A 26,751-nucleotide genomic window follows, 5' to 3' on the forward strand; every position below is an offset into this window, starting at 1 on the left:
GGGTTAAGAGTCTTATATCTGGTTATATTCAGAGGATGTGATTGTGAATGAAGTGTCTAACTTTCCCCTAGTTGGAGAGAGTGACCATGAAGTTAACACATGGGTTGCAGCTAGTCACATGAGAACTTCTATAAAGAAGAGATATATGTGGAACTACAAGGCTGGTGATTATGGAAAGCTTAGGAGACAAATGGGAGATATAGTATGGAAAGAAGAGTGGGAAGTATATAGATGCTACATGGGCATTGATCAAGAGCTATTTAACAGTAGCAAGCACATTTCAACAGTGAAAAGTCTAAACAATGTAGGAGTAAAATGGTTGAATGAAGAGATTAAGCATGAAAACTGGAAAAGAAAAAGGCACTGTGGAGGCAATGCAAGATGAATGTTGGTAATGATTAGGTGTACAAGGAGCAGGCCAGGAAGGACTCAGTTGATAAGAGGCAAAAGTGGAGTATGAGAAAAAATTATTCAATCAGGTTAAGAAAATTCCAAGTGAGTTCTTTCGATATGTTGGCAAGTAGAAGGAAAAATCACTATGAGAAGATGATGCTAGTTGATGACACTGGCAGATTGGTAACCAGTATGGAGGATATAGTTGAATTATTCAATGATCAATTTATCATTGGATTTCATCCTTGTGAAGACAGCTTCAGGAGAAGCTGGAGGATAGAAGGAACTGATGGTGAATGAGCAGGAAATATAAGAGGAAACTTAATGTTAATAAGGAGTAGGATTTGATAAAGATTTTATATTTTTTATTTTATATATATAATATATAAAATATATTATATATATAAAATTTTTTGGGAAAGTCTTTGGGAAAAGTCCTTTGCAATTAATGGCATCTTTGATGCAACTATTTAACATGTGTTTTGAAACAGGAAGAGTTCAAGGCAGGAAAAATTATTCCATTTCACAAAGGGAGAGAGAGAGAGGGGGGAGGATAACACTAAGGCTACAAATTATAGGTCAATCTGTGTGTCTGGGATGTTGCTGTTAAGGTATTAAAGAAGTTGGTGAAGAGTAGGATTCAGAAGTGAGTCAATAATGGCAATATCCTTTATGATGAGCCATATGGGTATATTAGGAAAAGGTCACACTTCAACAATCTACTCACCTATTACAACAAGGTGGAAAACTCACTCAATGAAAGAAATGCATATACAGTGGTGTACTTCAACTTTTCAAAGGCCTTTGATAAACTGCCACATGACAAGGTGGTAGCAAAACTTAAACAGATGGGATTAGTTGGATAGCTGATTAGCTGTCGGACAGGTATCAGAAAGTTATATATGGAGGAGTGGTATCTCAAAAGAGGAAGGTCACTAGTGAAATGCCACATAAATCTGTTTGGTGACTGTCGTTGTCATTGCTTAACTTGTATGTTAATGATACTGGGACCAGCTGTTTAGTAATGATGCAAAGTTGATGCAAAAGAGTTATATTAAAAGATGTTTATAAGAATCAAGTTGCAGCAGTTAGAATAGGTGATGATCTGGGGAAATAGTTTAAAATAAGCAGAGGTACTAGACATGGGGGGGGGAACACAATATTATTATTATTATTATTACCCAAGACCCCATGGAATCAAAGACACATCTGGAAGGTCCTTTTATCATACACACAGCTCATCATACCATGCTTTAAACACACTGCAAACACCACACTCTGAGGCAAGGCATTCCAATCATTCACAACTATGCATGAAAAAAACCTGCTTCTCACTCCCCTACTCACACCTTCACCAGACTCTACAAGTTGCATCTTCTCAATCTTCCCTCATACTCAAAATTCCAGAGGTTAGAAACTACCTTAGTTAGTCACCTCTGGACCTTTCCAACATCTATACATACTTCTGAAAACCAGGTGACCAAATCTGTGCACAATAGTCCTTGTGGCCTAATCAAAGCCTTACACAATGGAACAAGAATCTCCCTACTTCTACAAGTCAGTGTCCTCTGCATCATTCCCAGAAGAATTTCCAGAAGCCTTCATATTGTCTTCACAATTTTGACTATGTGTCCCCTAAATTTCAGATCCATATCCACTATCTATCACCCTTGATCTCTTATTTCCTCCACCTCTGACAATATATCCTCACCAAGCATAAATTCTGCATCATCCCATCTTTATTTTCCAAATTTTAAAATCTTACATTTTGCAACATTGAACTCACAACCCTATTCCCGTGCCCAATCACTCAAGTTATTCAAGTCTTCTTGTAAGGCCACAACATCTTCTCTACCCTTCATGGTTCGTCCAAACTTTGAATCATCTGCAAACAACTGAATATCTCCATCTAAATCTTGGATGGAGATATTCATTTGTTTGATTCAGATTCTACTACACCAATATCATTAATATACAAGTTAAACAGTGATGGCCTTAAAACAGACCCCTGAGGCACACCACTAGTAACTTTCCTTTTCATGGATATCGCTCCCTAATACACAACTTGTTGATGTCTATCAGATAGTCTCCAATCCAATGCATCAATCTAATATCCAACCCCCATCAACTTATCATGGATTAATCTATCAAAAGTCTTTGTGAAATCAAAGTATATTACTGTGCATCCCTCTCCTCTGCACACGGAAGCAGTCACCTTATTGTAATAAGTAAGTACATTACTAAAATCCATAGCAAATCCTTTAACAAATCCATTCTGTCCATCAAAGATAATACCATTGTTGTCAACTCAATTCTGGATCCTAGTTCTCACAAACTTCTCCAACAACTTAATTACAACACCTGACACATGATAGGCCTATACTTGCTGCTTGAGTTCTATCACCTCCTTTATGAAGTGGCACAATCTTGCCCTCCTTCCACACCTTAGGAACTTGACCCAGTTTAAGACTCGTATTAAAAAAAAATATGTCAAGACCGGCATCAACTCCTTGTCACATTCCTTCAGAATACGTGGTGATATATTATCAAGTCCCATAATCTTATTTACATCTAGTTTGCTCAACTCCCCATACACCTCTTGTTCACTTACAGTCAGTCTCTCTCTCTCTTCCCAATCATCAACTGCTCTCAATCTCTCCATGAAGTCACATTCACAAGATTGAAAGACCTTTATGAACCACTCATTAAATATCTCCACTACACCTTCTGCAACAGCTGTCTTTATACCATTTTCTCCAATCAATGTCATCCTTCCATAATCTCTTTCTTTTGCTGGCTACATATCGAAAGAACTCTTTTGGATTCTTTTTGGCTTCATTAGCTAACTTCTGTTCATACTCTTTAGCTACCCTCACCAACCAAGTCATCCACCTTGCCTGGTCTTTGTAGTCCTCGTGGAATTGGTTATTTCCACTTCTCTTATGCTGCCTCCATAATGCTCTTTTTCTCTGTATCGCATGCTTAATCTCTTTATTCATCCATTTCACACCTATCTTATTTAACTTTCTCACCCTTGGAATATGTTTAGACATTGTATCTATTAGATAGTTTTTGAAAATCCCCCAAGCTGCATTGATCTCTTTTCCAGCTAACTCCTCATTCCATGCTACATCTGCAAGCTGTCTCCTGAGCTCTTCATAATCACCCCCTTGTAGTTCCACATATACCCTTTTCTTACAGAGGTCCTCACACTGCTGGCAATCACCCAGGTAATCATCTCATGGTCACTCTCACCAACTGGTGGGTGATTTGACACTTCATTTATAATTACATCCTGTGATGAAATCCAAGACCCTCAATCCTTGTGTACCCCCTCTATTACATACTGTTTGAGATAGTTATCCCTCAAAAACTCAAGAAAATCATTTTCTTTACTTCCAGTTGCTATCTCATAATTCCAGTCTATATTGCCATAATTAAAATTGCCCATAATGATCACTCTTTTCTTATTTTCTTCGCTATGAAATGATTATACATTTCATAGTCACTACCATCCACATTTCCTGGTCTATAACAACATCCAACCAAGTATTTCATGCCATTCACCTCTATCTCACACCATACTGCCTCAAAACCACTGGCACTATTTCCTTCTTGCATCTCTACTTTGTATGGAAATAACTCTTTTTCTATCATCAATAGCACTTCCCCATCCTTTTTTACCCCTTCTATCCTCACGAAACACATCATACTCTTCCATCTCTATTCCTGTCAAGATGTCGTTCTCATCTAACCATGTCTCACTTATTCACTATATCACCAATTTTCATTGCACATTTAGAAAGAGCAATGGATAAAATGAAGGAAGATGCAAAAGGAATATCAGTGCATGGATGAGAATTAACAATCTGAGATTTGCAGATGAAATAGAACTACAAAAAACATTGAAAGTGTTAAATGAGGAAGAGAAAATATTGGGTATTGTTATGAACTTGGAAAAAACAAAGACAATGGTATTTGGTGAGAAGAACATGAAACAAAAGATACAAGTGGATGGAATTGATGTAGAAAATGCAGAACAATTCACATATTTGGGAAGTAAAATGACATGATTTTGACTGTAAAAAAAAAAAAAAAAAGATCAGGATTGCAAATCGAAGAACAAATCTGAAGGCCATGGATAACATCTGGAAAAGAGATCAGCCTGCAAACAAAACTAAGAGTGCTGGAAACATGCATCTTTAGTGGTGTCCAATTTTTTTGATCTGAAACATGGGTAATAAATAAGGCCTAAAGAAAAAGAATTTTCGCATTTGAAAGAACTTGTTACAGGAAGATTCTAAGAATAGAATGGGTACAGAAAGTCACAAATGAAGAGCTCTATCAGAAGATACAACCAAAGGAGAATCTAATGCAGAAGATTATAAAATGAAAGCTGCAATTATTTGGACACATCTGCAAAATGAGTGAGGACCAGAAGATAGACGACATAAAGGACTGGTGTGGAATGGGTGTACAGAAACTGCGACACTGTGCACTGGACAAAGAAAGGTATAAGGAGACAATGAAAGAGGCATCGAACACCAATGGGCAGTGAGTTTGTGATCAAGTTTTATTAAAGTTAGGAAGGGATACGAGAAGTGGAGCATACTTTATGGCCTTGAGGGAGGATCTGAATAGACTATGTGAATGGGCATATGATTGGAGCTATTGGTTTAATGTTGTGAAGTGCAATGTCTTGAAATGTGTCAAGAAAGGTTGGGATGCAGAGTATAATATTAATGGAGAAATTTTGAAGAAGGTGGAATATATGAGAGATCCAGGAATGAAGGAGGGCAGACATGAAGTTTAGAGTTCACTGCTAAAATTATAAAAACATCACAATGGGTTATGGCAATAATGAGGAGGACAATGATATGCAGAAGCAAAGATGCTATGTTTGCACTGTATAAGGCTCTAATTAGGTCACATATGGACTACTTTGCATAGGTTTAATTGCCTGTTTTTCAAGAGAATGAGGACGTACTTGCAAAGGTGCAGAAAAGGTTTACTATGTTAGCATCACGTCTATGAAATGTGAGATATGAGGAGAAAAAGAGATTGAGGGAATGCAACTTACAGAGCCTTGTGAATAGAAGAAGAGGGGATATGATTGAGAAATATAAGTTGGTGAGGGGTTGTTACAAATTTAATGTGGAGAATGGCAAGGGTAGAACCAAAGGCCATCTCCTAACGCTGTATAAGGAGAGTGTAAGCAAGGGAGTGAGAAAAGAGTTATTTTCATGAAGAGTGATTGATGAGTGGAATGCACTGCCTCAATGTGTGGTGAGTGCATAAACTGTAAATGGGTTCAAGGCATGGTTCAATGATTTTCTGGCATGAGAGAGTACAGGCCTCCAATGATGAGTAATTTGACTCCATGGAGGTCAGATGATGATGATAATAATAATAATAATACCAGATCCAAAAGTAACCCCACAAGTTCTAAATCAGTTTAATGGCAAGTGTGAAGGGGCAGGTAATAATGGCTGAGATATCTAAGATGTGGAACAAGAGTGGAAGAAGCAATTAGTAGACATTGACATGGGCCTCTAACAGGAAGAGCAGCTGACTACTGATGACATTCTATTGTTTATGAGACAACTCAAATGTAGTTATGGGATAATAGTTTGATGGGTAACTTTTATTTCCCTTCTTCAGAATCAGCTGAACTCAGGCTCTTGTTCATGCTTAAGTTACAAGTATGAAAGTTTGCATAGACAGACAATATACAGGATGAGTGATCATTTAACTTCTAGCATGGGGACAGCATGTCTATTAGGAGAACTAGTTTTATTAACTCCCCAAACCGGCCATGATGTCTCTAGATGTCCAGTAAAATCTGGATACAATTCTGTAATCCCCGTTGAATAACATGGATAAGAAGTGCAGTTTGGTCTCACTATTTCAACCACCTCAGCCGGTAAGGAGGTTAAAATAGCAATAAAACCAAACAAGTTGCACAAATTGTCAGGTTTATATTATCAAGAATACAGAACTTGTATTAAATCATTACATAACTAGAAAGAATAATGACATGTGAGAGATTTTTTCCAAATTTCAACAGTCTAGCACAGGGGTTGGCAACCTTTTTCAGTAAAACACCATTTTGGATCTAATTTAAAAAAATAATAATTCAAAAATCCAAATTGAAGGAATGAAGACTGAGTTGAGGAGGATGAAGTAAGATACTAGAAGAATGGAGATGTTGGCTAATGCAAGAAGAACAAGAGTAGGAGTAAGAGAACAGCATCAGAGAGCAAGGGAGAGAGGAAGACAAGAGAATGGAAGAAAATAAATTGAAGAAAGTTAAGAGACTATGGAATCAAGGGATAGAGAGATGAAAGGGAGGCAGGAGAGTTGGAGAGAAAGAAGAGAGAGATTGAAAGATCTAAGAAATGGGAATGCCAGTGAGAGAAAGATGAATGGATCTGTTTGGTGCATCATGTATAGAAATTCGAAGAGTTGGAGTGGGTAGAGTAAAATGCTAGAGAAGTGCTTGCCTGGTGAAACAACAGAGAGTGTGGCAATGGTAGTGAAGAGGGGTGAAAATGTAGAAGAGATGATAGTAATGGTTGAGACAAACGATACGGGAGGTATTGTTTATCATGAATCAAGAGAATGATGATATGAACTTGAGATTGAAATAATCATGAAATTGGTTGAGACTGATGTTACAGATGTTGCAGCAGAAATGGGTCCGAGGATAGATAATGAACATGTTGTCCTGGTATGATAATGTGAAGTGGAGGAGAAGAGTGATAACAAGAATGTTTAGGAAGAGAAGTCTGGTCTGGGATATGGGGAAGCATGGAGTATGTTTGAGGGTTGAACAGGGTTATATGCAAGTTATATGAATGCAGCGGTGTGGAGGCATTTGAAAAGATTTTTGTTTCTGGGCAGGGAAACCATAATTGCACAGGTAAAATGTAGCAGGGGGATGGTCTCATGTGCAGATAGCGGCTTGAGAAATTAGAGGATGTAAACTATATTATAGAGTTGGGTTGAGTATGAGGGGAGTAATAATGGCTATGAGATTAAAGGCAATGCACTGGTTTTTCTTATACAAACATTCCACCACCACATTTGGTGGTGGAGTGTTACCTGTAGTAAGATTAACTGAAGAAGATACTCTAACAGTGATAGAAATAGAAGAGTATACCATATTTTGGCAGGATGGGAAAGATAAATATGGTGATTAATTGATAGTCATCACAAGAGATAATCTGTGCCCTATCGTGGTGGAGAATCACAATGCAGACAACCTAATTGGTGTGAAAGTAAATGGTGTGAGATAGATGTTTATAAAAAAAAAAGATATTTAGTAGGATGTTGTTACAGACCAGGAAATGTTTAGGCAAATTAGTTTGGCAAGCACAAAGCAAGTAATTATTATGGAGGATCTCAACTATACTGATATAATCTAGGCAATGGAAATAGCATGCAGCAATAAGGTAACTGAATTTCTGATTTCTTGAGGGACAACTGTTTTAGGCAGCAAGTGGTAGAGGGAACAAGAGGATCAAGAGTTTTAGATTTGGTCATAGCATCAGAGGATGTGATTGTTACTGAAATGGTATATTTGCGCAGATTGGTTAGTGATCATGTAGTCCTGACTAGAAGGATGAATAATCATGTGGAGGTATCAAAACAGGAAGAAATTATGTGGAATTACAAGGAAGGAGACTATCTTAGATTTAGAAACTAGCTTGCAGTAGTACAATGGATTAAAGAATTTGAAGGAAGAGAAGTCATTAGTGCATGCAAGATACTTTAGAAGTTGACAGCAATGGTTGATTGTATACCTCTAGTGAAGAAGATAAAACAATTTGGAGTCAAATGAATGACCAAAGAAATAAAAGGGGAATTGCAGAATCAAAAAGGGATTATGGAGGCATATAAAGAGAGAGGTAGTGTAAAATTGCATGAAGAATATAAGGCTCAGACTAGAAAAGTGACTAGTATTATTAGGAGAGAAAATTAGAATATGAATGGAGACTTGCACCGCAATCCATGGAGAATCCCAAAGCTTTTTTTTCATTGTGGCAAGTAGGAGGAAAATGTCAGTAGATCGATTACCTTGCTGGATGGAGATGGGAAACAAGTGACCAAAGCATAGTTGAACTATTTGATGATCAGTTTATTAGAGTTTTTCATTCTGGTACAGCAGGCTATATTCCTAGATAATGAGTGATGAAATGTTAGAAGTGAAATAAGAGAATGTATTACGAATAATGACTATGCTAAATGTTAATAAGGCAGGAAGCCTTGATTGAATTTCACCATGTGTTTTATGGAAATATACCATGGAACTGAATGGTAGAGTTCCTCTGTAATAGGACAGGTTCCTCTAGAGTGGAAGGAGGGTATGGCAGTGTCATTGCATAATGGCAGTGGTAGAATAGAGATATCAAATTATAAGTCTGATTGTATTTCTTCTGTAGTTGTTAAGATTTTGGAGAAACTGGTAATAACTTATATACAGAATTGGGTAGATGAGGGCAATATTATTTTTGCAGACCAGTATTTATTTCTTAACAGGCAATCTTGTTTTAGTAATCCAGTAATCTTTTACAACAGAGTAACAAGAGCAATGGATGAGGAGAAGGCATACACTGTCATTTTGTTGGATTTTTCAAAGGCATTTTAAGTTGCAAAATATGGGTTTGGATATCAGTCAGCTTAGCGGAATGGATTAGTGATTGACTGTATGGTAGATTATGGTAGGCTGCAAGGAGTTCCACAGGGTTCAGTACTGAGACCACTGATGTTAAATCTCTAAGTCAATGACATTGTCACAGAATTACAGGAAGTATTCAGTTGTTTGCAGATGATGAAAAGCTTGGGAAGGTTATTAGTAACAGTGCTGATGTTTTGGCTCTTCAAGAGGATCTGAATAGACTGAAAGATGGAGAAATGAATGGAGATTTCAGTTTAACACAACTAAATGTAAGGTTTTAAAATTTGGGATCCACAGATTAGACACTTCATACTCACTTGGTGGGATTATACTGAAAGAAGTGGAGGAAGCAAGGGATCTATATCCGTAATCAAGGGATTGGGGACAGAGATTTGAAGTTTCAAGGACATATTGCAAAGATTGTGAAAACATCTCTGAGAATAGCTGCAATTAAGGCGGACATTGACAACAAGAGATAAAAGTGTGGTAGTCCTATTGTAAAAATCTATGATCATCCCACATCTGGATCTCTGTGCTCAGATCTGGTCAGCAAGATTTGAAGGGGATGAAGCAACCTTGGAGGTGGTGTGGGGCTGGAAAAATCTCCTCAGTGTTAACACTGAGGAGATTTTTCACATATGGTAGAATGAGGGAAAGGAGGAAGGACAAGGGGCTGTCTCAAGAAGTTGGAAAAGGAATTAGGTGAGTATTTTTTTTTAAGTTTTTTTTATTATTCAGAATAGTAGGAGCATGAAATGCACTGCTTGAGGTGATGGTGAACCTGCAGACAGTGAATGAGTTTAAAAACGGGCATGATAGACTTTGTGCTGCCTTCCAGCAATGAGTCTTATGTATCAGGAAAATAACAATAACAACAACAAATACAAAATTCTATCCATTACATATTGTCTGCATTGAATTACATAAATAAGAACAAGGGATTTTATGGATTTAAAAATTAAGCTTATTCAAATGCACATATGCAAAACTCCATTAAAAAAATTAATTGAATCATATTGTAGTAAGCCATACTTTATTACTGGATGTCTGAGATGCCTTGAAAAAGTCTGGTACAAAAAAAAAAAGGACGATTTCTGTATTGTTTAGCCCTTTGCCACTCAAGGTATAACTTGGGCTATAAAATATATATAATCTTTTGTCAGAAGAATGGCCCTTTTTTTTAAAAAAAAAATTATTTTGCTTCCACCCATGAAAGGTTATTTGAAAACCTATGCTGCCTCTATATAAGACATTGGTTAGACGACATATGGACTATTGTGTTCAGATTTGGTGAGCTAGTTTTCATTGTGATGTAGAAATACAATTAGAGCTCCAAAGAAGAATAATCAAATTGATATCAGGATGCTGGAGATTTGGTTATGAAGAGCATTTGAGAGAATGCGAATTACAAAGGTTGGTGGATAGGAGGAAATGAAGAGATATGATAAAGACTTTCAAGTTAGTTACAGGATGCTATTAGTTTAATACAAAAGAAATTATAAAAAGTGTGAATGTTAAGATGGGTTGAGAGAGAGGTCATCCCTGGAAGTTGTATAAAGATGCGGTGAAGAAGAGTGTGAGGAGTAGATTTATTTATTTGGAAAGTTGGAAGTGAGTGGAATGCATTGCCTAAGTACGTCGTGAATGCAGGTAGTGCAAATAACTTCAGAGCTCATAATGATAGACATGTTGCTGGTTGAATGGGCCTCCCACTATTAGTCCATTCACTGCATGGAGCTTACCAAATAATAATAATTAGAGGTCCAAAGAAGATTAATCAAATTGATATCAGGATGCTGGAGATTTGGCTATGAAGAGTGTTTGAGAGAATGTGAATTACAAAGGTTGGTGGATAGGAGGAAATGAAGAGATATGATAAAGACTTTCAAGTTAGTTACGGGATTCTATCAGTTTAACACAGAAGAAATTATAAAAAGTGTGGATGTTAAGATGAGTTGAAAGAGAGGTCATCCCTGGAAGTTGTATAAAGATGTGGTGAAGAATAGTGCAAGGAGTAGATTTATTTATTTGGAAAGTTGGTAGTGAGTGGAATGCATCGCCTAAGTGCGTTGTGAATACAGGTAGTGCAAATAACTTCAAAGCTCATAATGATAGACATGTTGTTGGTTGAGTGGGCCTCCCACTATTAGTCCAATCACTGCATGGAGCTTACCGAATAATAATAATAATAATAATAACATATTTTATTTTTACATAGTCTGAAAACCCTGCTCTAAAGACTAAACATGGAATTTTTCAAACCACTTAAGGCCTCTAATAAGCAGGATAGTAGTCTCACACTGGGCATTGCAATTCATCTCTCAACTAAAGATAATAACAAACATCCATGCCTGTGACTGGTATCAAACTTGGAGAATGGGTACGCTGACAACTTTTTTATGTTGAGCCCATAAGTAAGAGGCTGATTGATCAACCTATAGTACCTTATTGTACAATGAAACGTGTGGAGTAACACGCGTAAACACAGTAATAAGTTTTAATAAGTAAATATTTCATCCTAAGTATCACAGGACATCATCAGTACAGTTAATTCAAACGATACTAGGCATAACAGAGAGGAAAAATAGTGTGCGTGTTGCCTAGGTATGATAATGATGAGCTGAGCAGAAGAGCAGTGATATTGAATGGCATAATAGCGAGAATGTGTGACAAGAGAGAACTGGTATATGTGGATGCTTGGAGTGTGTTTGAGCAAAGAGAGGAATTGTATGCGAGCGACCGCTTACATTTGAATAAGGAAGGACGTAGGCATCTGGAGAGATTGCTGTTCTGAACGAGTCAGTGCATCCCAGGGAGGATGATAGCAGGAATGGCCTCTTGTGGGAATGGATACTTGGGAGAAGGGAGACAATGTCAGGTAACACTGAGCCCAGTGGAGTCTAGAAGGGATAATGCTGGGTATAGAAACAATGGCATTTATATGCTTTATACTAATGACAGGAGTATCCGGAATAACGGAGAGGAATTGGTGGCGCAGATAGCATCAGCCTGGCCAAAAATTGTTGGGATCATTGAGACGTGATTGACAGAATGGGGTATAATAACAGGAATAGAAGTCGCTGGGTATAGCATTTTTCGTCAGGATAGGAGGGGAAAGCATGGTGGTAGGGTACTGCTTATAAGTGATGACCTATGTCCTCTAAGAATGGAGGCTTTGGAAGGAAGTGAGACAAATGATTTTGAGAGCATATAGTGTGAGATAGACAAGACAGGATATTTAGTGGGGTGTTGCTACAGACCCAGGACCACAGAGGATGGGGACCAGGAGATGTTTAGACAGCTAAGTTTGGCAAGTGCAAGAAGAATGATTTTTATGGGAGATTTTAACAACAGTAGTATAAATTGGAGAGAGGAAGATGCATGTAGCAATAGGGGAATGGAATTTCTAGAATTCTTGAGAGACAAATGTCTTAGGCAACATGTAACAGAGGGAACAAGAGGTTCAAAAGTTTTGGATTTGGTTATAGCATCAGAAGATCTGATAATAACTGAGATGACATCTCTCCCATCAGTTGGAGAGAGTAACCATATGGTTTTGACTTGGAAAATGAATAGACATGCAGGAGTATCAAAGAGACAGGAACTTATGTGGAATTATAATGCAGGTGATTATAATAGTCTTAGACGTCAACTTCGGAAAGTTTCATGGAGGGAGGAATTGGAAGGCCGGGATATCATTAGTGGGAAATTGTGAAAGAATATTTGTTAGCAGCAATGGTAAATTGTATACCACTAGTGAAGAAGAGGACATAATTTGGAGTAAAGTGGATGACAAACAATATTAAACAGGAATTGCATGTGAAAAAGAGGCTATGGAAGAGATATAAGGAGACAGCTGAAGAGAGGATGCATGAAGAATATAAGACACAGGCCAGAAGAGTGACTAGTGTGGTAGGGAAAGGGAAACTGGAATATGAGAGGAGATTGGCCCTAAGATCTAAAGAAAATCCTATTGTTATGATATTGTGGGATAAAAATGGGAATAGAGTGACTGATGCAGAGTACATAGTGGAATTGTTCAATGAACACTTTATTGGAGTATTTCATCCTAGAGGAGTCAGTTTTAATGCTAGAGGGATAGGGCTGGTTCGAGGTTTAGAGGTACAGCAGGAGAGTGTGTTTCAGATACTGAGTACTCTGGATATCAATAAAGCTTTGGGACTGGATGGTATTTCACCATGAGTTTTGAGAGAATGTGTTAGGGAACTGACAGTGCCTTTAACCTGGCTTTTCAATGAAAGTCTGGCTTCGGCAAAGGTGCCCAGGGGTGGAAGGAAGGTAAGATAGTGCCATTGCATAAGGGTGGTAACAGACTGGAAGTGTCTAATTATAGGCCAGTCTGTGTGTCATCAGTAGTTGTTAAGATCTTGAAGAAAGTAGTGAGGGACAGCATATAGCATTGGGAAGATTACGGTAATGTTATCTGTGAGAGTCAACATGGATTTGTGAAAGGGCACTCTTGTTTTAGCAAAATGCTAGCCTTTTATAATAAAGTTATAAGAACATTAGATGAGGGAAAGACATATACTGCAATTTTCTTAGACTTAGCAAAGGCATTTGACAGGGTGCCACATGATAAGCTGATATTTAAGTTGCAGCACATGGGTCTGGATGTCAAATTGGTCAACTGGATTCAGGATTGGCTGTCTGATAGGTATCAGAGAGTTGTGTATGGTGGGGCAGTTTCAAGAAAGCAGAGGGTTGCAAGTGGGGTCCCACAGGGCTCAGTACAAGGACCTATATTGTTTAACCTTTATATCAATGGCATTGCCAGTGGATTGCAAGGGGATATTCAGTTGCTTGCAGATGATGCGAAGCTGAGAAGGGATTATTAGTAATAGTGTAGATGTGGTAGCCCTGCAAGAGGATTTGAATATGCTAGATAGATGGGCAAATGAATGGAGATATCAGTTTAATACAGCAAAATGTAAGGTCTTGAGGTTTGGGAAACATCGATGGGATGCTGCATACTCTAAGGGAGGAGTTATACTAGTGGAAGTCGGGGAGACAAGAGATCTGGGGTTGATGATTGATAGAAACCTGAAGTTTAGGGGACATATTGCAAAGGTGGTGAAGGTAACACAGAGGATTGCTGCAATTATGAGAAGGACACTGACCCGCAGAGATAAGAGGGTTATCATTCCGCTATATAAGAGTCTGATCAGACCACACTTGGACTATTGTTCTCAGATTTGGTCCCCAGGATTTGAAGGTGATAAATTAACTGTGGAAAGGATACAAAGACAGATGACAAAGATGGTTTCAGGACTGTACAAGGATAATTATGAGAATCAGCTGAGGGAATGTGGACTGCAGAGTTTGGTGGATAGCAGAAGGAGAGTTCTTAATGTTCTTAGGTAGGACCTCCCACAAAGAGTCTTTTGACTCCATGGAGGTCTGAATAATAATAATAATAATAATAATAATAATAATAATAACCAGAAGTTTTAGCTAACTATATATCAGTTTCATATCTGACTATCCTACCTATCTTTACATTACAAGCAAATAACTGCATATCTCCTGTAAAATCCTTCCTAACACAGAAAAAAGGAAGCACAATGGAATTTGATCCCTCGAATATCCTACTGATCACATTAAATCTTGCAGACTCATACCTCCATACACTACTTTTTATCTCTGTCAGTCAATCATCCTCTTATCCATGCCAATATTTTATAATCCATTCCCATATTATTGGATTTATCAACAGTCTCCCATGCTGCAAATCTAAAATTATCTTGGTATGTCCATTCCCCTTATCTAACTCAATGGTAATATTATTATACAATGTGAGCGAGTTGTTTACACGTGACATTCACTTAATGCTATTATTATTTTCATTTAATGCAGCAAAATGTAAAGTCTTGAAGTTTGGGAAACAATGATGGGAGGCTGCATACACGATTGGAGGAGCTGTACTGGAGGAAGTTTGGGTGATAAGAGATCTGGGGTGATGATCAATAGAAAACTGAAATTCAGGGGACATATTTTAAAGGTAGCGAAGATAACCCAGAGGAATGCTGCAATGTTGAGAAGGATGGTGACCTGCAGAGATAGAAAAGTTATCAATCTGTTTTATAAGACCCTGATCAGACCACACATAGACTATTGTTCTCAAATTTGGTCCCCAGGATTTGAAGGGGATAAATTAACAGTGGAGAGGATGCAGAGGCAGATAACAAAGATGGTTTCAGGACTGTACAATGTTAGTTATGAGGATTGGCTGAGGGAATGTGGACTGCAGAGTTTGGTAGATAGAAGAAGGAGAGGTGATATGAATGAGATTTTGAAACTGCTGAGAGGTGGTTACAGGGTTGACACCGGGGAGTTCTTTCGCTTGGTGGAACAGTGGGAAGGAATCATGACAAGGGGCCATCCCTGGAAGTTATGAAAAGAAGCTGTGAGCAAGAGGGTGTGGAGTAGTTTCTTTGAATGGAGGGTGGTTGAACCATGGAATGCATTGCCTGATAGAGTGGTGAGAGCAAGAACTTTTATTGAGTTCAAGGAGTGGTAGATAGGTAGATAGATGTGACACCTCCAAGGAGTACAAAGACTCATCAAGGGAGGGCACCTACTCTACAACTCTCCATCCACCAACTCAGGAAACTACAACTACCATCATCATCTACACTAATGCCATCTACTGCCCACCACCACCACTAGTATTTTCACAGATAATCGCAAACATCCATGCCCACGGCAATATTTGAATCCACTTTCTTCTGGCTGGAGAGTTGATACACTAACCACTCGGCCATCCAACCTTTCCCTTATCAACTGTTCTTGTTACTTTATAAAAAGATATAAACTATATAAACTGTTGAGGGGCAGTTACAGGGTGTACACTGGGGAGTTCTTTCACTTGGTTGAACAGCAGGAAAGAGCGATGACAAGGGGCCATCCCTGGAAAGTATGAAAGGAAGCTGTGAGCAGGAGCATGAAAAGTAGTTTCTTTGCATGGAGAGTGGTGGAACCATGGAATGCATTGCCTGATAGAGTGGTGAGAGCAAGAACGGTCAATGAGTTCAAGGAGTGGTATGATAGACTTTGTGTTTCCTAGGAGAGATCTCCTGCGATATGTCTCTTGAACTCCACGGAGGCCTGTAAAGGCAACAGTACTTTCTAACTTTGTAAAATAATCAATCAGCACTTTCAACAATCATTAACATTCTGACCACATCCTTGGTTATGGAAAGAAAAGTGCAGACCGATATTCTTTCTCTCATATCATCCACCACCCTTCCTGCCTTCTGTTTTCTAAACAACTAATATATTTTTTTAAAGCAAGTTTTTAAATTATTTCAAATTTCAAATTATTTTCTTCTAGATTTAAAAATATTGAAGGAATGAATGTTTGAAAAATTTCTGAAATTTACAATGTAAGCAAAATAGTGCCTACCTGGATACTTGAAATGAATTTAATCGTAATAGTATATTATCAATGAACTGCTTAGAATTGCCAGTGAATTTCACTTCTTTAAAGAAATTCTCCACACTCAAATCACCTAAATTAAGCACTAAAAGATTAGGAGAGCTTGATTTCTGAGGTAACAGTATTGTTGGTGCATGAATATCTATAGATAACTGAAGCCGCAGACCATGTTTCTTCAGTTCTGCAACCTAGAAAACAGAAAAGAGCATATTTTATAGGTAAGTTAAGTAAATGTTTCAATATTAATAACAAGAATCTTCTTTTATTAAGTTAGTATGTGCTCTCATTTTCTCTGGAAAGAAAAATATGAGCAACTGATTCATATCATCAAATTCACTGCCATTGCTTAATGTAATATGTACATGGTGGCAGTAGAGTCATGAGTGAACGTACCAATAGATTTGAGATGTGCTAAAAAAAGTGTTTTTGATTAGTATATAGTGTGGCTTTTTATCATAAAGTGTGCAGCATTTTTTTCAGAATGGATACAAGTGTTCTTCAGTAGTGTTGTTGGAATTTTTGTTGTTTATGGTGAGTTTTGCTACGTCTTTTCTTACTGCTTCTGATTCTGAAAATGTTGTCCATAAAGAAATGCATGTTGTCAGCACGGAAAGCTTTGGTATGAAGAGCGAGTTCTGCCTTGAGTTTTTTGCAGTGGATGTGTTGCAAAAATTGCTACACAATTTTTGCAACACAGTGCATGCACAGAAAATGTGAAAGATTTGAGGACTGTTTTGGTAAACAAAAAGTAAGAAAGCATTAATGTATGTGAAAAGTGTCTTGATGGATTAGAGCGCTTAGAAATGGGAACAAGAGTCAGGACCATAGTAGAAAAGCTTAGGCAAGAGTTAGTGAAAATGAAAAGTGAAATGAAACATCTGGAAGAGGATATTAAACATCTAAAGAAGAGATTCCCTGATGAGAACGAGAAAGTTAGTAATACGAAGAAAGAGCCAAAGGATAGTGGATGGCATATATCATTGTATGGGGACTCAAATCATTACAGGTGTGACAGAAAACATGCTTTCCTGGTGGGAAAATAAAGCAAATAACTGATGCATTGCAGAAAGGGAAAGAGAGGGCATCAAAAAATAGTAGTTGCACAAATGCCTTAGTTCGTAAAAAAAAAAAGAATGTCAATAGAGACTTGAGGAAGTTGTTGCAGCAAGTAAAGGAAAATAATGTTGTTGATTAGCATGTTGTCCAGATATGACAATAGTAAATTGAGAATGAGAGAAGAGATAATGAATACTAAAATGGTCGAGTTGTGTGAAGCAAAGGTGGTACAATTTGTAAATCTGTGGAGCGAATTTGAAGGAAAGTTAGATCCAATACCAAACCCATTAAAATTGCATTTCAATGTGGTTGCAGAGCATAAGGTGTTAGAATCCATAAAGTGATGAAGGGGCACATATGAATGGCATTTAACAGTCTGGTTCAGAGAAAGGGAAGTGGATAGACTGAAGAGAGAGGTGTAGTATAGCATCTAAAGTAGAAGGTGGGTGCTAGTAGAATGTACTCAAAGACACAGAGATTGTTATGTTTGTATAGAAATGTTAGGAGTATTCGAAATAAGAGAGCTGCATTTATTACATTTATTGATTCAGTATGCCCAAAGGTCCGCGCGGTTAGCCTAGTGGCTGTGCGCTTCGCAACCATATGCCTAGGGAAGGAGTGTCCTAGGTTTGATTCCCGTCGGTGACGTGAGGAGCTGAAGGATCTTCATCAGCCATAGCCAAGTTATCCAGTCTTGGGCGTGGACAGCAGGGTTTTTTCCCCAGTTTATTCTGGGGTTTTTCATCCCGCAAAGCAGGCAAACTGGCCTTGAGAACTTAACACTACAGGCCATAGGATATACCGGGGCATAGGGCTGACCACTTTATCCTGTAAACGGATTGAGGTACGATGATCAATGGACCCTCGACACCGCAAGGTAAAAGAGGGTATAAAGAAGATGAGATGAGATGTATGCCCAAAGATAATTGGAATTAGTGAAATTGGTTGTCTGAGGAGGATGGATGTTGGGAATAGAAATGGAAGGATATATAATTTTCCAGAAGGATACGAAGGTGAGAAGGGGAGTAGGAGTGCTTTTACTGATTGCAGAGGAAATGTGCCCACAAAATGTGGAAGTTGATAGTGCATGCACAGATTTTGAAACTTGTGTGGTGTGAAGTTGAAATTAACAGTCCAGTATATCTGATAGGATGCATTATAGCCCAGAGAATGTAGAGAATATGGATTGTGAAATGTTTAGGCAATAAATGGTTGGGCATGCAAAAAGAAGGTGATCCTTATGAGAGACTGTAATTACAGGAATATAAAATGGAAATAGGAGATAGTGTATGGGAACAAGGAGAATGAGTTTATGAATTTTTGAGAGATAAATATCTTAAGTAGTACATGAGTGAAGCAACTAGAAGCCTTTAATGTTTTGGATTCGGTGATAACTTCACAAGATGTAGTTGTTAATGAGGTGTGGACACTGCCACCGGATGCTGAGAGTGATGATGATGTACCTGTTTAAAAAGTGGTGAAATAAGAAAATGTTACTGCCAAAACGAATAACGGATATATGGGGAAGTATAAGGTGAGTGATATGTGTTTCTGTAGTTAACTAGTGATAAGCTAAATACACCAGTTAGATGAGCTGAGCAGAAAAGATGTTGGCTGTGCATGAAAATTCACAAAGCAGTATCTGACATAATCAATGTATAACTGCATACAAAGGGTTAAGCAAGTACATTGAGTAGGAGTGAAATGGATGAACGGTGAAATCAAGCAAGCTGTGTTGAAAAAGAAAATGCTATGGAGGAGGAACAAGACAGTTGGTGAAGATCGGATCCATGAAGAGTATAAAGTGGAGGCTAGAAGGGCGATGAGCATGATAAAGGAAGAAAAGGTGCAGTATGAGAGGAAATTTGCTGGTCAGGTCAAGAAATATTTCCACTATATAATAAAAAAGAGAAAAATGGCAGGTTGACACTGGTGGATAGTCTTGGTGGCAGAATAATGGTTGCAAAGAATATAGTGGAATTAGTGAATGAGCACTTTATTATCGTATAGAATACTACTGTAAACGATGTGGTGCAAAAGATAGAAGGGAGGCAAATATTTGGAGAATTGGAAGTGAAATAATCAGAGGTATATCAGGTGTTGATTTAGTTAGATTTTAATAAGACTGTGGGAACTGATGATGTATCACCACATATTCTTAAGGAAAGTGCACAATAGTTATCAATGCCCTTGACCTGGTTATTTAATGAAAGTCCTGCAGTAAATAGGGTTCCTAAGGAGTGAAAAGAAGGCAAAATAGTACCACTCCACAAGCATAATTGTAGGACAGAAGTTCCAATTATACACTAGTCTGTATAATTGGTTGTAGGCAAGGTGTTGGGGGATTGGCTAGGAATATAATATAGAATTGGTTGATGGATGGACACAGCATGATTTATGATGATCAGCATGGATTTGTAATGGGCAGTCCTTGTTTTAGAAATGTACTTGCATTTTATGATAAGGTAATGAGAGTTTAGATAAGGGAGAATCATATACAGTGATATTCTTGAACTATGCAAAAGCATTTTATAGATTACAACATGATAAATTAGTTCACAAGCTGCAGAGGATGGGAATAGATAGTACATTGTTTGGATGGATTGGAGATTGGTTCTCTGAATGATACCAGCAATTTGTGTATGATGGAGCAGTGTCTCAAGAAAGGAGGATAATCAGTGGTGTGCCCCAGGGTTCTGTTCTTGGACCTCTGCTGTTTAACTTATTTGTAAATGATATATCATTTGGAGTGATGGAGATCTTCATTAGTTTGTTGATGATGATAAGTTGTGGAGAATTATAAGTAGTACTGCAAATGCTAACTCCTTTAGGAAGATTAGAGAAGACTTTTGACTTGGACAAAGGAGTGTGGTGGTAGTTTTCTGGAGTGCAGAAATATAAGGCTGTGTACTATATTGACAGTGCACACTTAAGGAAGTGTATGAGATTCGAGATTTGGGAGAGACAGTTGACAGACTGAAGTTTAGAAGATATATTGGAAGTTTTGCAAAGACTGCACATAGTACAGTGCTGCTATTATAAGAAGTACTCTAACATGCATAGATAAGGAAGTGGTTCTGCCACTATATAAAGTACTGGTCAGACTACACTTGGAATATTTTGCTCAAATTTGGTCACCTGAATTTCAGTGTCATCGGAAACATTGGAGAGGGTCCAGAGGCGAGTGACCAAGACAATATCATGACTTTGGAATGCTGGCTATGGAGACAGGTTGAGGAAATGTGGATTGCAAAGTTTAGTGTATAGGAGTAGAAGAGGTGATATGATAGAGAGATTTAAGCTGAGACAATTTTATTGAATTAATCCAAATTGGATTATAAAAATAGTAGAAGGTGAGAGGGAAGCTTCCTGCTTTCCCCTCCCACCAGTGAATGGAATGTGTGACCAGAATGTGTTGTTAATGCAAGTAGTGTTAAGCATTTTAAGGTTCAGTATGATAAACATGTTGTCAATTGAATGAACCTCTCACAATGAGTCTGCTGACTTCATGGTAGGTGCAATAATAATAATAATTTGATTACCTTATTACTGTATCAATGGTGAAGAAGAATTCACCATTGTACTCAGTACTATGATAGTTCAACACTTTCATTACTAAAGTCAATTCTTATTACAGAAAACTCTTAAGTACTATAGGAATAGGCTATTAGAAAATTTGCTAAAGTGAATGTCCATTAAGAATCACTAGTATTGTGAAAGAGCACAGTAGTGTTTTTGAATTTTGTTGAGGAAACAATGTTTTAAACTGTACTCCATAGATTTTTATTTATTATTTTTTTTTACATTAATATAATGCTTAATTTTTTAAGACTGGATGTGTGTCTTGCAACATGGCGAGTTCCAAAGGAATAGAAGGTGGCAAAAATTATTCCACTTCAAAAAGAGGGAGGGAGGGAATAAGTGTAAGGTGTTGAAATTTGGTAGGCAAGGTAGGGATGTAAAGTATACAATTAATGGAGGAATTCTGGCAGAGGTGGAGGAGATGAGAGATCTGAGGGGGATTGTGGACAGAGACTTAAAGTTTGGGGATCACACTGATGATATTGTAAGAATATCCCACTGGACTATAGAAATAATGAAATGGGCATAGACAGGCAGAAGCAAACATGTTATGCTTTTCCTGTATAAGGCTTTGATCAGGCCACATATGGACTACTGCACATAGATTTGGTCAGCTGGTTTTCAGCGGGATGAGGATGGATTGGAGAAGGTCCAGAGAAAGCTTCCTGAGTTAGTGTCAGGTTTATGGAATGTCAGATATGAGGAGAGATTGAGGGAATGCAACTTGCAGAGCCTTGTGAACAGGAGAAGAAGAGGAGGGGATATAATTGAGAGATATAAGTTGGTGAGGTGTTGTTACCAGATTAACGTGGAGAAGATATTTCATAGAGTACAGGAAGACAGGGGTGGAACTACAGGTGATCCATGGAATCTGTATAAGGCAGGTGTGTACACAGGGGAGTGAGAAGAAGGATATTTGCATAGAGAGTGATTAATGAGTGGAATGCTTTGCCTGAAAGTGTCAGGAGTGCAGAATCTGTTAATGGGTTCGGAGTATGGTTCGATGCTGTGATGAATCCTGTGATGCTATAAAGGTCAGATATTAAAATCAATAATAATAATATAAGCATTCCATGGTGTTTATTATCTTTAATTTTATTGGTTTGTGTTTTTTTTATTTAGTTTACTGTTAGTGGTTTACATTTTGAAATTGGCAGCTGTAAGGAAGTGCATGAAAGTACTGCAAAAAATTTCAGCTTAAACTTCAAGTCATATACTATCTTATTATCAGTGGATACACTGCAATAAAGGTTTATGGACTACAAATGATAGCTGAGACTGTTCCAAAAGTTTCACAAATAAGAATAGTTTCACCATAAATAGTCAGAAAAACAGATGAAGTATGTCATTCAGGTATAGCAATTAAAAGAAACTGTAAGAGCTCAGGTAAGAGTTGATGAAAATGAAGAGAAATAAAGCATTTGAATAATGAAAATATCTGAGCTGATAAATGTAAATGAGGAGGAAGATGGTGGTAGCATGAAGCAACTGTCAATGGATAGTTTTTGTGGTTTATATGAAGATTCAATCATTAGTTATTCAGTATGACACACTGAGAAAAATAACTGCTGTTTTGCATGGAAGGAATAAATGTCTATCAGATTAAGTGACAGCTGCATGGACATATGAATTAGATGGTAAAAAAGAGAAAGGTGAAAAGAGATTGCTGTTAGAATAAAGTGTCTAATATGCTAGCAAGATGGCTGAGTTTATGACGAAAAGGATGTACATTTTTTGAATGAAGTGAACTGGAAGGTAAGTTGCAGCAGTTTAAAGTTGATGGATTGCATCTGAATGAGTTTGGTCGTAGACATATCGGGGACCAACTGTGCCATGCATGGCACAGTTGGTCACATACTGGCTATGTTCCCTTTGAAAGGGAACAGAGTCAAGATAAGCAAAGCAGCAATAGTGCACCTCTTTCACTCTTTCCCCTCCCACTCTGACAACACTCCAATTTCCCTGCTACTTATTAGAATTTTCATATTAATCTCCAACTGTATGCTTAACTTTGTCTAGCATCTACATAAAAACCAACTTTATCTTGCTGTGCTCTCTCAGCAAACAAGTTGGAAAATGATGTAATCCTCTCCAAGTAATACACTTTATGGAAGTAGGAAGGCGATACTGATTGTTCATCTGATGGCCATGATCAATAATCTTGCAAATTTTTGATAGTGAGACAGTCATATGAATTTAAGTCAGGAGAATGTTGTAGAGCTCCACAAAATTTCTAAAAAATTCATTCCCTTATTTCTGCTTTTGGCATACATATTTAAAAAAAGAGCAATACCAGTAGGTATTCATGTGTCAATCTTGACACTTGAAGGGACAATCACATCACAATTCTTGACAATCTTAGGTAAAGAATCTATTTGATATTGCATGTCCTGATAGTCTTAAATTAATCAGTCTTAAATTAATAGCTGAAGATATTAATTTAAGACTGATTACATTTAGTTGAGAGTTATAACACAGTTTAATAAACTTGCAAAAGTGCATATCATATCAACAGTTTTGGTTTGCTTTTCCAATTATAGTCTTAGAAGTAAATATACATCATTTTATTCTCTGTTGATATAATAATTATTATGATCATGAAACTTGATTGAGTCATGAGACTCATCATGGGAGGCCCATCTTAGACAACAAAAAAATCTATCATACCACTCCTTACATCTATTCATTGTTCATACATTCACCACTTCATCAGGCAATGAATTCCATGATACAAGTACACTTCATGCAAAAAAGTAAATTCTCACCTTCCTACTCACCATTCCTATCACTACTTCATCTTCCATCTACAAAACTCTGATGCTCTCAGTTTAGTTTCACAGTAGAGTCCTAACATCATTTTGGTTACCTACCTGTGTAACGTCTCCAAGGTTAATTTAACATCTTCAAATCCCAGTGACCAGATCTCAGTACTAATCCAATGTAAAAATAATCCCTTGCCTTGGCCACTTCTAGTAGAGATCAACCAATATAATATGCAGCTTCCAATCAGTGGATTCCATATTTCAATACCTCACACTTAGTTGCATTAATCTGACATCATTCATTTATTCCTCTTTCTAGCTTATCCAAATATTCTTGAAGTGCAAGAACATTAGCACTCACTCCTCTCTCAAGCTTCATATCACCTGTGAATAACTGAACATCTCCCTGCAACTCAGTGACAATATTATGGATATAAAGATTAAACAGCAAAGGCATCAGTACTGATTCCTGTGGACTTTGTGCTAGTATCTTCATTTTCCATGATCCAGTTTCCCCCCCCCCATATAACTCTCTCATATATCAATTAGATAGTCGATTTCGTATCCAATTCACTAATCTGATATCCAACCCAATATATTTTAACTTAAATATCAACTTATCATATGGGGCAACTATTAAATACCTTTGGGAAAAAAATGTCAGATGAGTCAGAGACTCATCTAGGTGATCACTTTTGTCATACATTCAGCTCATCATATCATGCCTTAAACACATTCAAATCCTGTGCAGACCCATGATCTCGGGCTATGCATTCCAATCATTCACAACTCTCAATCCAAAAAATCTGATTCTCGCTGTCTTGCTGACCCTCCTTATACAGCTTCTAGGGATGAACTCTTGTTTTCCTCCAATCCATTTTGAGAATCTTCTTCAATGGTAATCCTATAACAATCCCTTACCAACTTGTATATCACCTCATAATTCATCCCAACTTTGCATCATCTAGAAACAACTGTATATCCCATTCAATCTTCACCAATATCATTAAACATACAGGATAAACAGCAATGGCTCTAAAATAGGTCCCTGTGGCACGGCACTAGTGACGTTCCTCTTCTGGGATATTTCTCCCCATACACAACTTATTGACATCTATCAGAAAGCAAATTGACAAACTAATGCACTAGTCTAATATTCATCCCCATCCACTCTAGTCTGACTATCAACTTATGTGGTAATTTATCAAATGCCTTTGCAAAATCTAAGTATATTACTAAGTATTGATCTGCAAAGTCCAATGCTGCTACTGTCACCTTACTGTAATAAGCAAGTAGATTACATAAACATGATCTACCATTAGCAAATCCGTGTTGTACATCAAAGATAATAACAGTTTTCAATCCAAATCTGAATCCAGATTCTCATTAGCCTTCCCAACACTTTAACCACAACATCTAACCCACAGATTGGCTATAACTTGTTGCTTGAATTCTGTCACCTCCTGTATGAAGGGGTATAATCAAGCCTTCTTCCATTCATTTGGACTTGATCAATGTGTCAGGTCCAAATATTTTATGGCAAATATCGACTCCCTAGCACATTGCTTCAAAATAAGCAGTGATATATTATCAAGTCACACAGCCTTATTAATATCAAGTTTGGTTAATTCCTCATATACTTCTTCCTCACTCACAGTCAGTCACTCCTGATAATCACCTGCTGCTCTTAAAATCTCCATGATGCCACTTCATTCACAAGAAGGAAATATCTTAATGAACTTCTCATTAAATATATCAACTATGTCCTCTGCAGCAGAAGTTCTTATACCATTTTCTCCAATCAAAAGCCATTCTACCATAATTGCTATGTTTTTTGATAGCTACATATTGAAACAACTTCCTAGGATTTTTTTTTTTTTGCCTTCAGTACCTAATTGCTGCTAATATTGGACTTTTGCTACCCTTACCAAACGAGTCACTTTCCTTTCCTGTTATTACTGTTATTATTATTATTATTCAGGCCGCCATGGAGTCAAAAGACTCTTCGCAGGAGGTCCTTCCTATGAAATACAAAGTCAATCAAGACTCATCGCGGGAAGTCCCTCCTAGGAAACACAAAGTCTATCATACCACTCCTTAAACTCATTGACTGTTCTCGCTCTCACTACTCCATCAAGCAATGCATTCCACGGCTCAACCACCCTCCACACTAAGAAACCACTCCTCACCCTCTTGCTCAAAGTTTCCTTTCGTAACTTCCAGGGATGGCTCTTGTCATCACTCCTTCCTGCTGTTCAACCAAGCGAAACCTCAGTGTCAACCCTATAACCACCTCTCAACAGTTTAAAAGTCTCAATCATATCAATTCTCCTTTCTCCTTCTTCTATCTACCAAATTCTGCAGTTCACATAACCTCAGTCGATCCTTGTAATTGCCTGATATTGTACAGTCCTGAAACCATCTTTGTTATCTGCCTCTGTACCTTTTCCACAGTTAATTTATCCCCTTCAAATCATGGAGACCAAATCTGAGAACAATAGTCTAAGTGTGGCCTGATCAGGGTCTCATACAATGGAATGATAACTCTTTTATCTCTGCAGGTCAGCATCTTCTCAGTATTGCAGCAATCCTCTGTTTTACCTTTACCACCTTTGCAATACGTACCTTGAATTTCAGGTTTCTATCAATCATCAACCCCAGATCTCTTGTTTCCCCTACTTCCTCCAGTACAACTCCTCCAATAGAGTATGAAGTATCCCATCGATGTGTCCCAAATCTCAAGACCTTATATTTTGCTGAATTAAACCAACACCCCCGTTCATTTACCCATCTGTCTAGCTTATTAATCCTCTTGCAGGGGT

General features: G+C 37.7%; 1 protein-coding gene across 10 annotated transcripts in view; it reads right to left on the reverse strand.

The window, feature by feature from the left end:
- LOC150104358 (intermembrane lipid transfer protein VPS13A-like) overlaps positions 1–26,751 on the reverse strand; it is a 2,072,875-nt gene that overhangs the window by 1,048,110 nt on the left and 998,014 nt on the right. For all 10 annotated transcript variants that reach the window (XM_090396324.1, XM_090396319.1, XM_090396320.1 and 7 more), the window contains one exon: positions 16,497–16,717. In XM_090396324.1, the coding sequence (XP_090252450.1) occupies positions 16,497–16,717 (221 nt within the window). The remainder of the gene's footprint in view (positions 1–16,496; positions 16,718–26,751) is intronic.

Source organism: Typopeltis vanoorti, chromosome 8 (assembly GCF_054136105.1).
Source record: "Typopeltis vanoorti isolate ZY-2024b chromosome 8, IOZ_Tvanoo_1.0, whole genome shotgun sequence".
In the NCBI taxonomy this organism is placed as follows: Eukaryota; Metazoa; Arthropoda; class Arachnida; order Uropygi; family Thelyphonidae; genus Typopeltis; species Typopeltis vanoorti.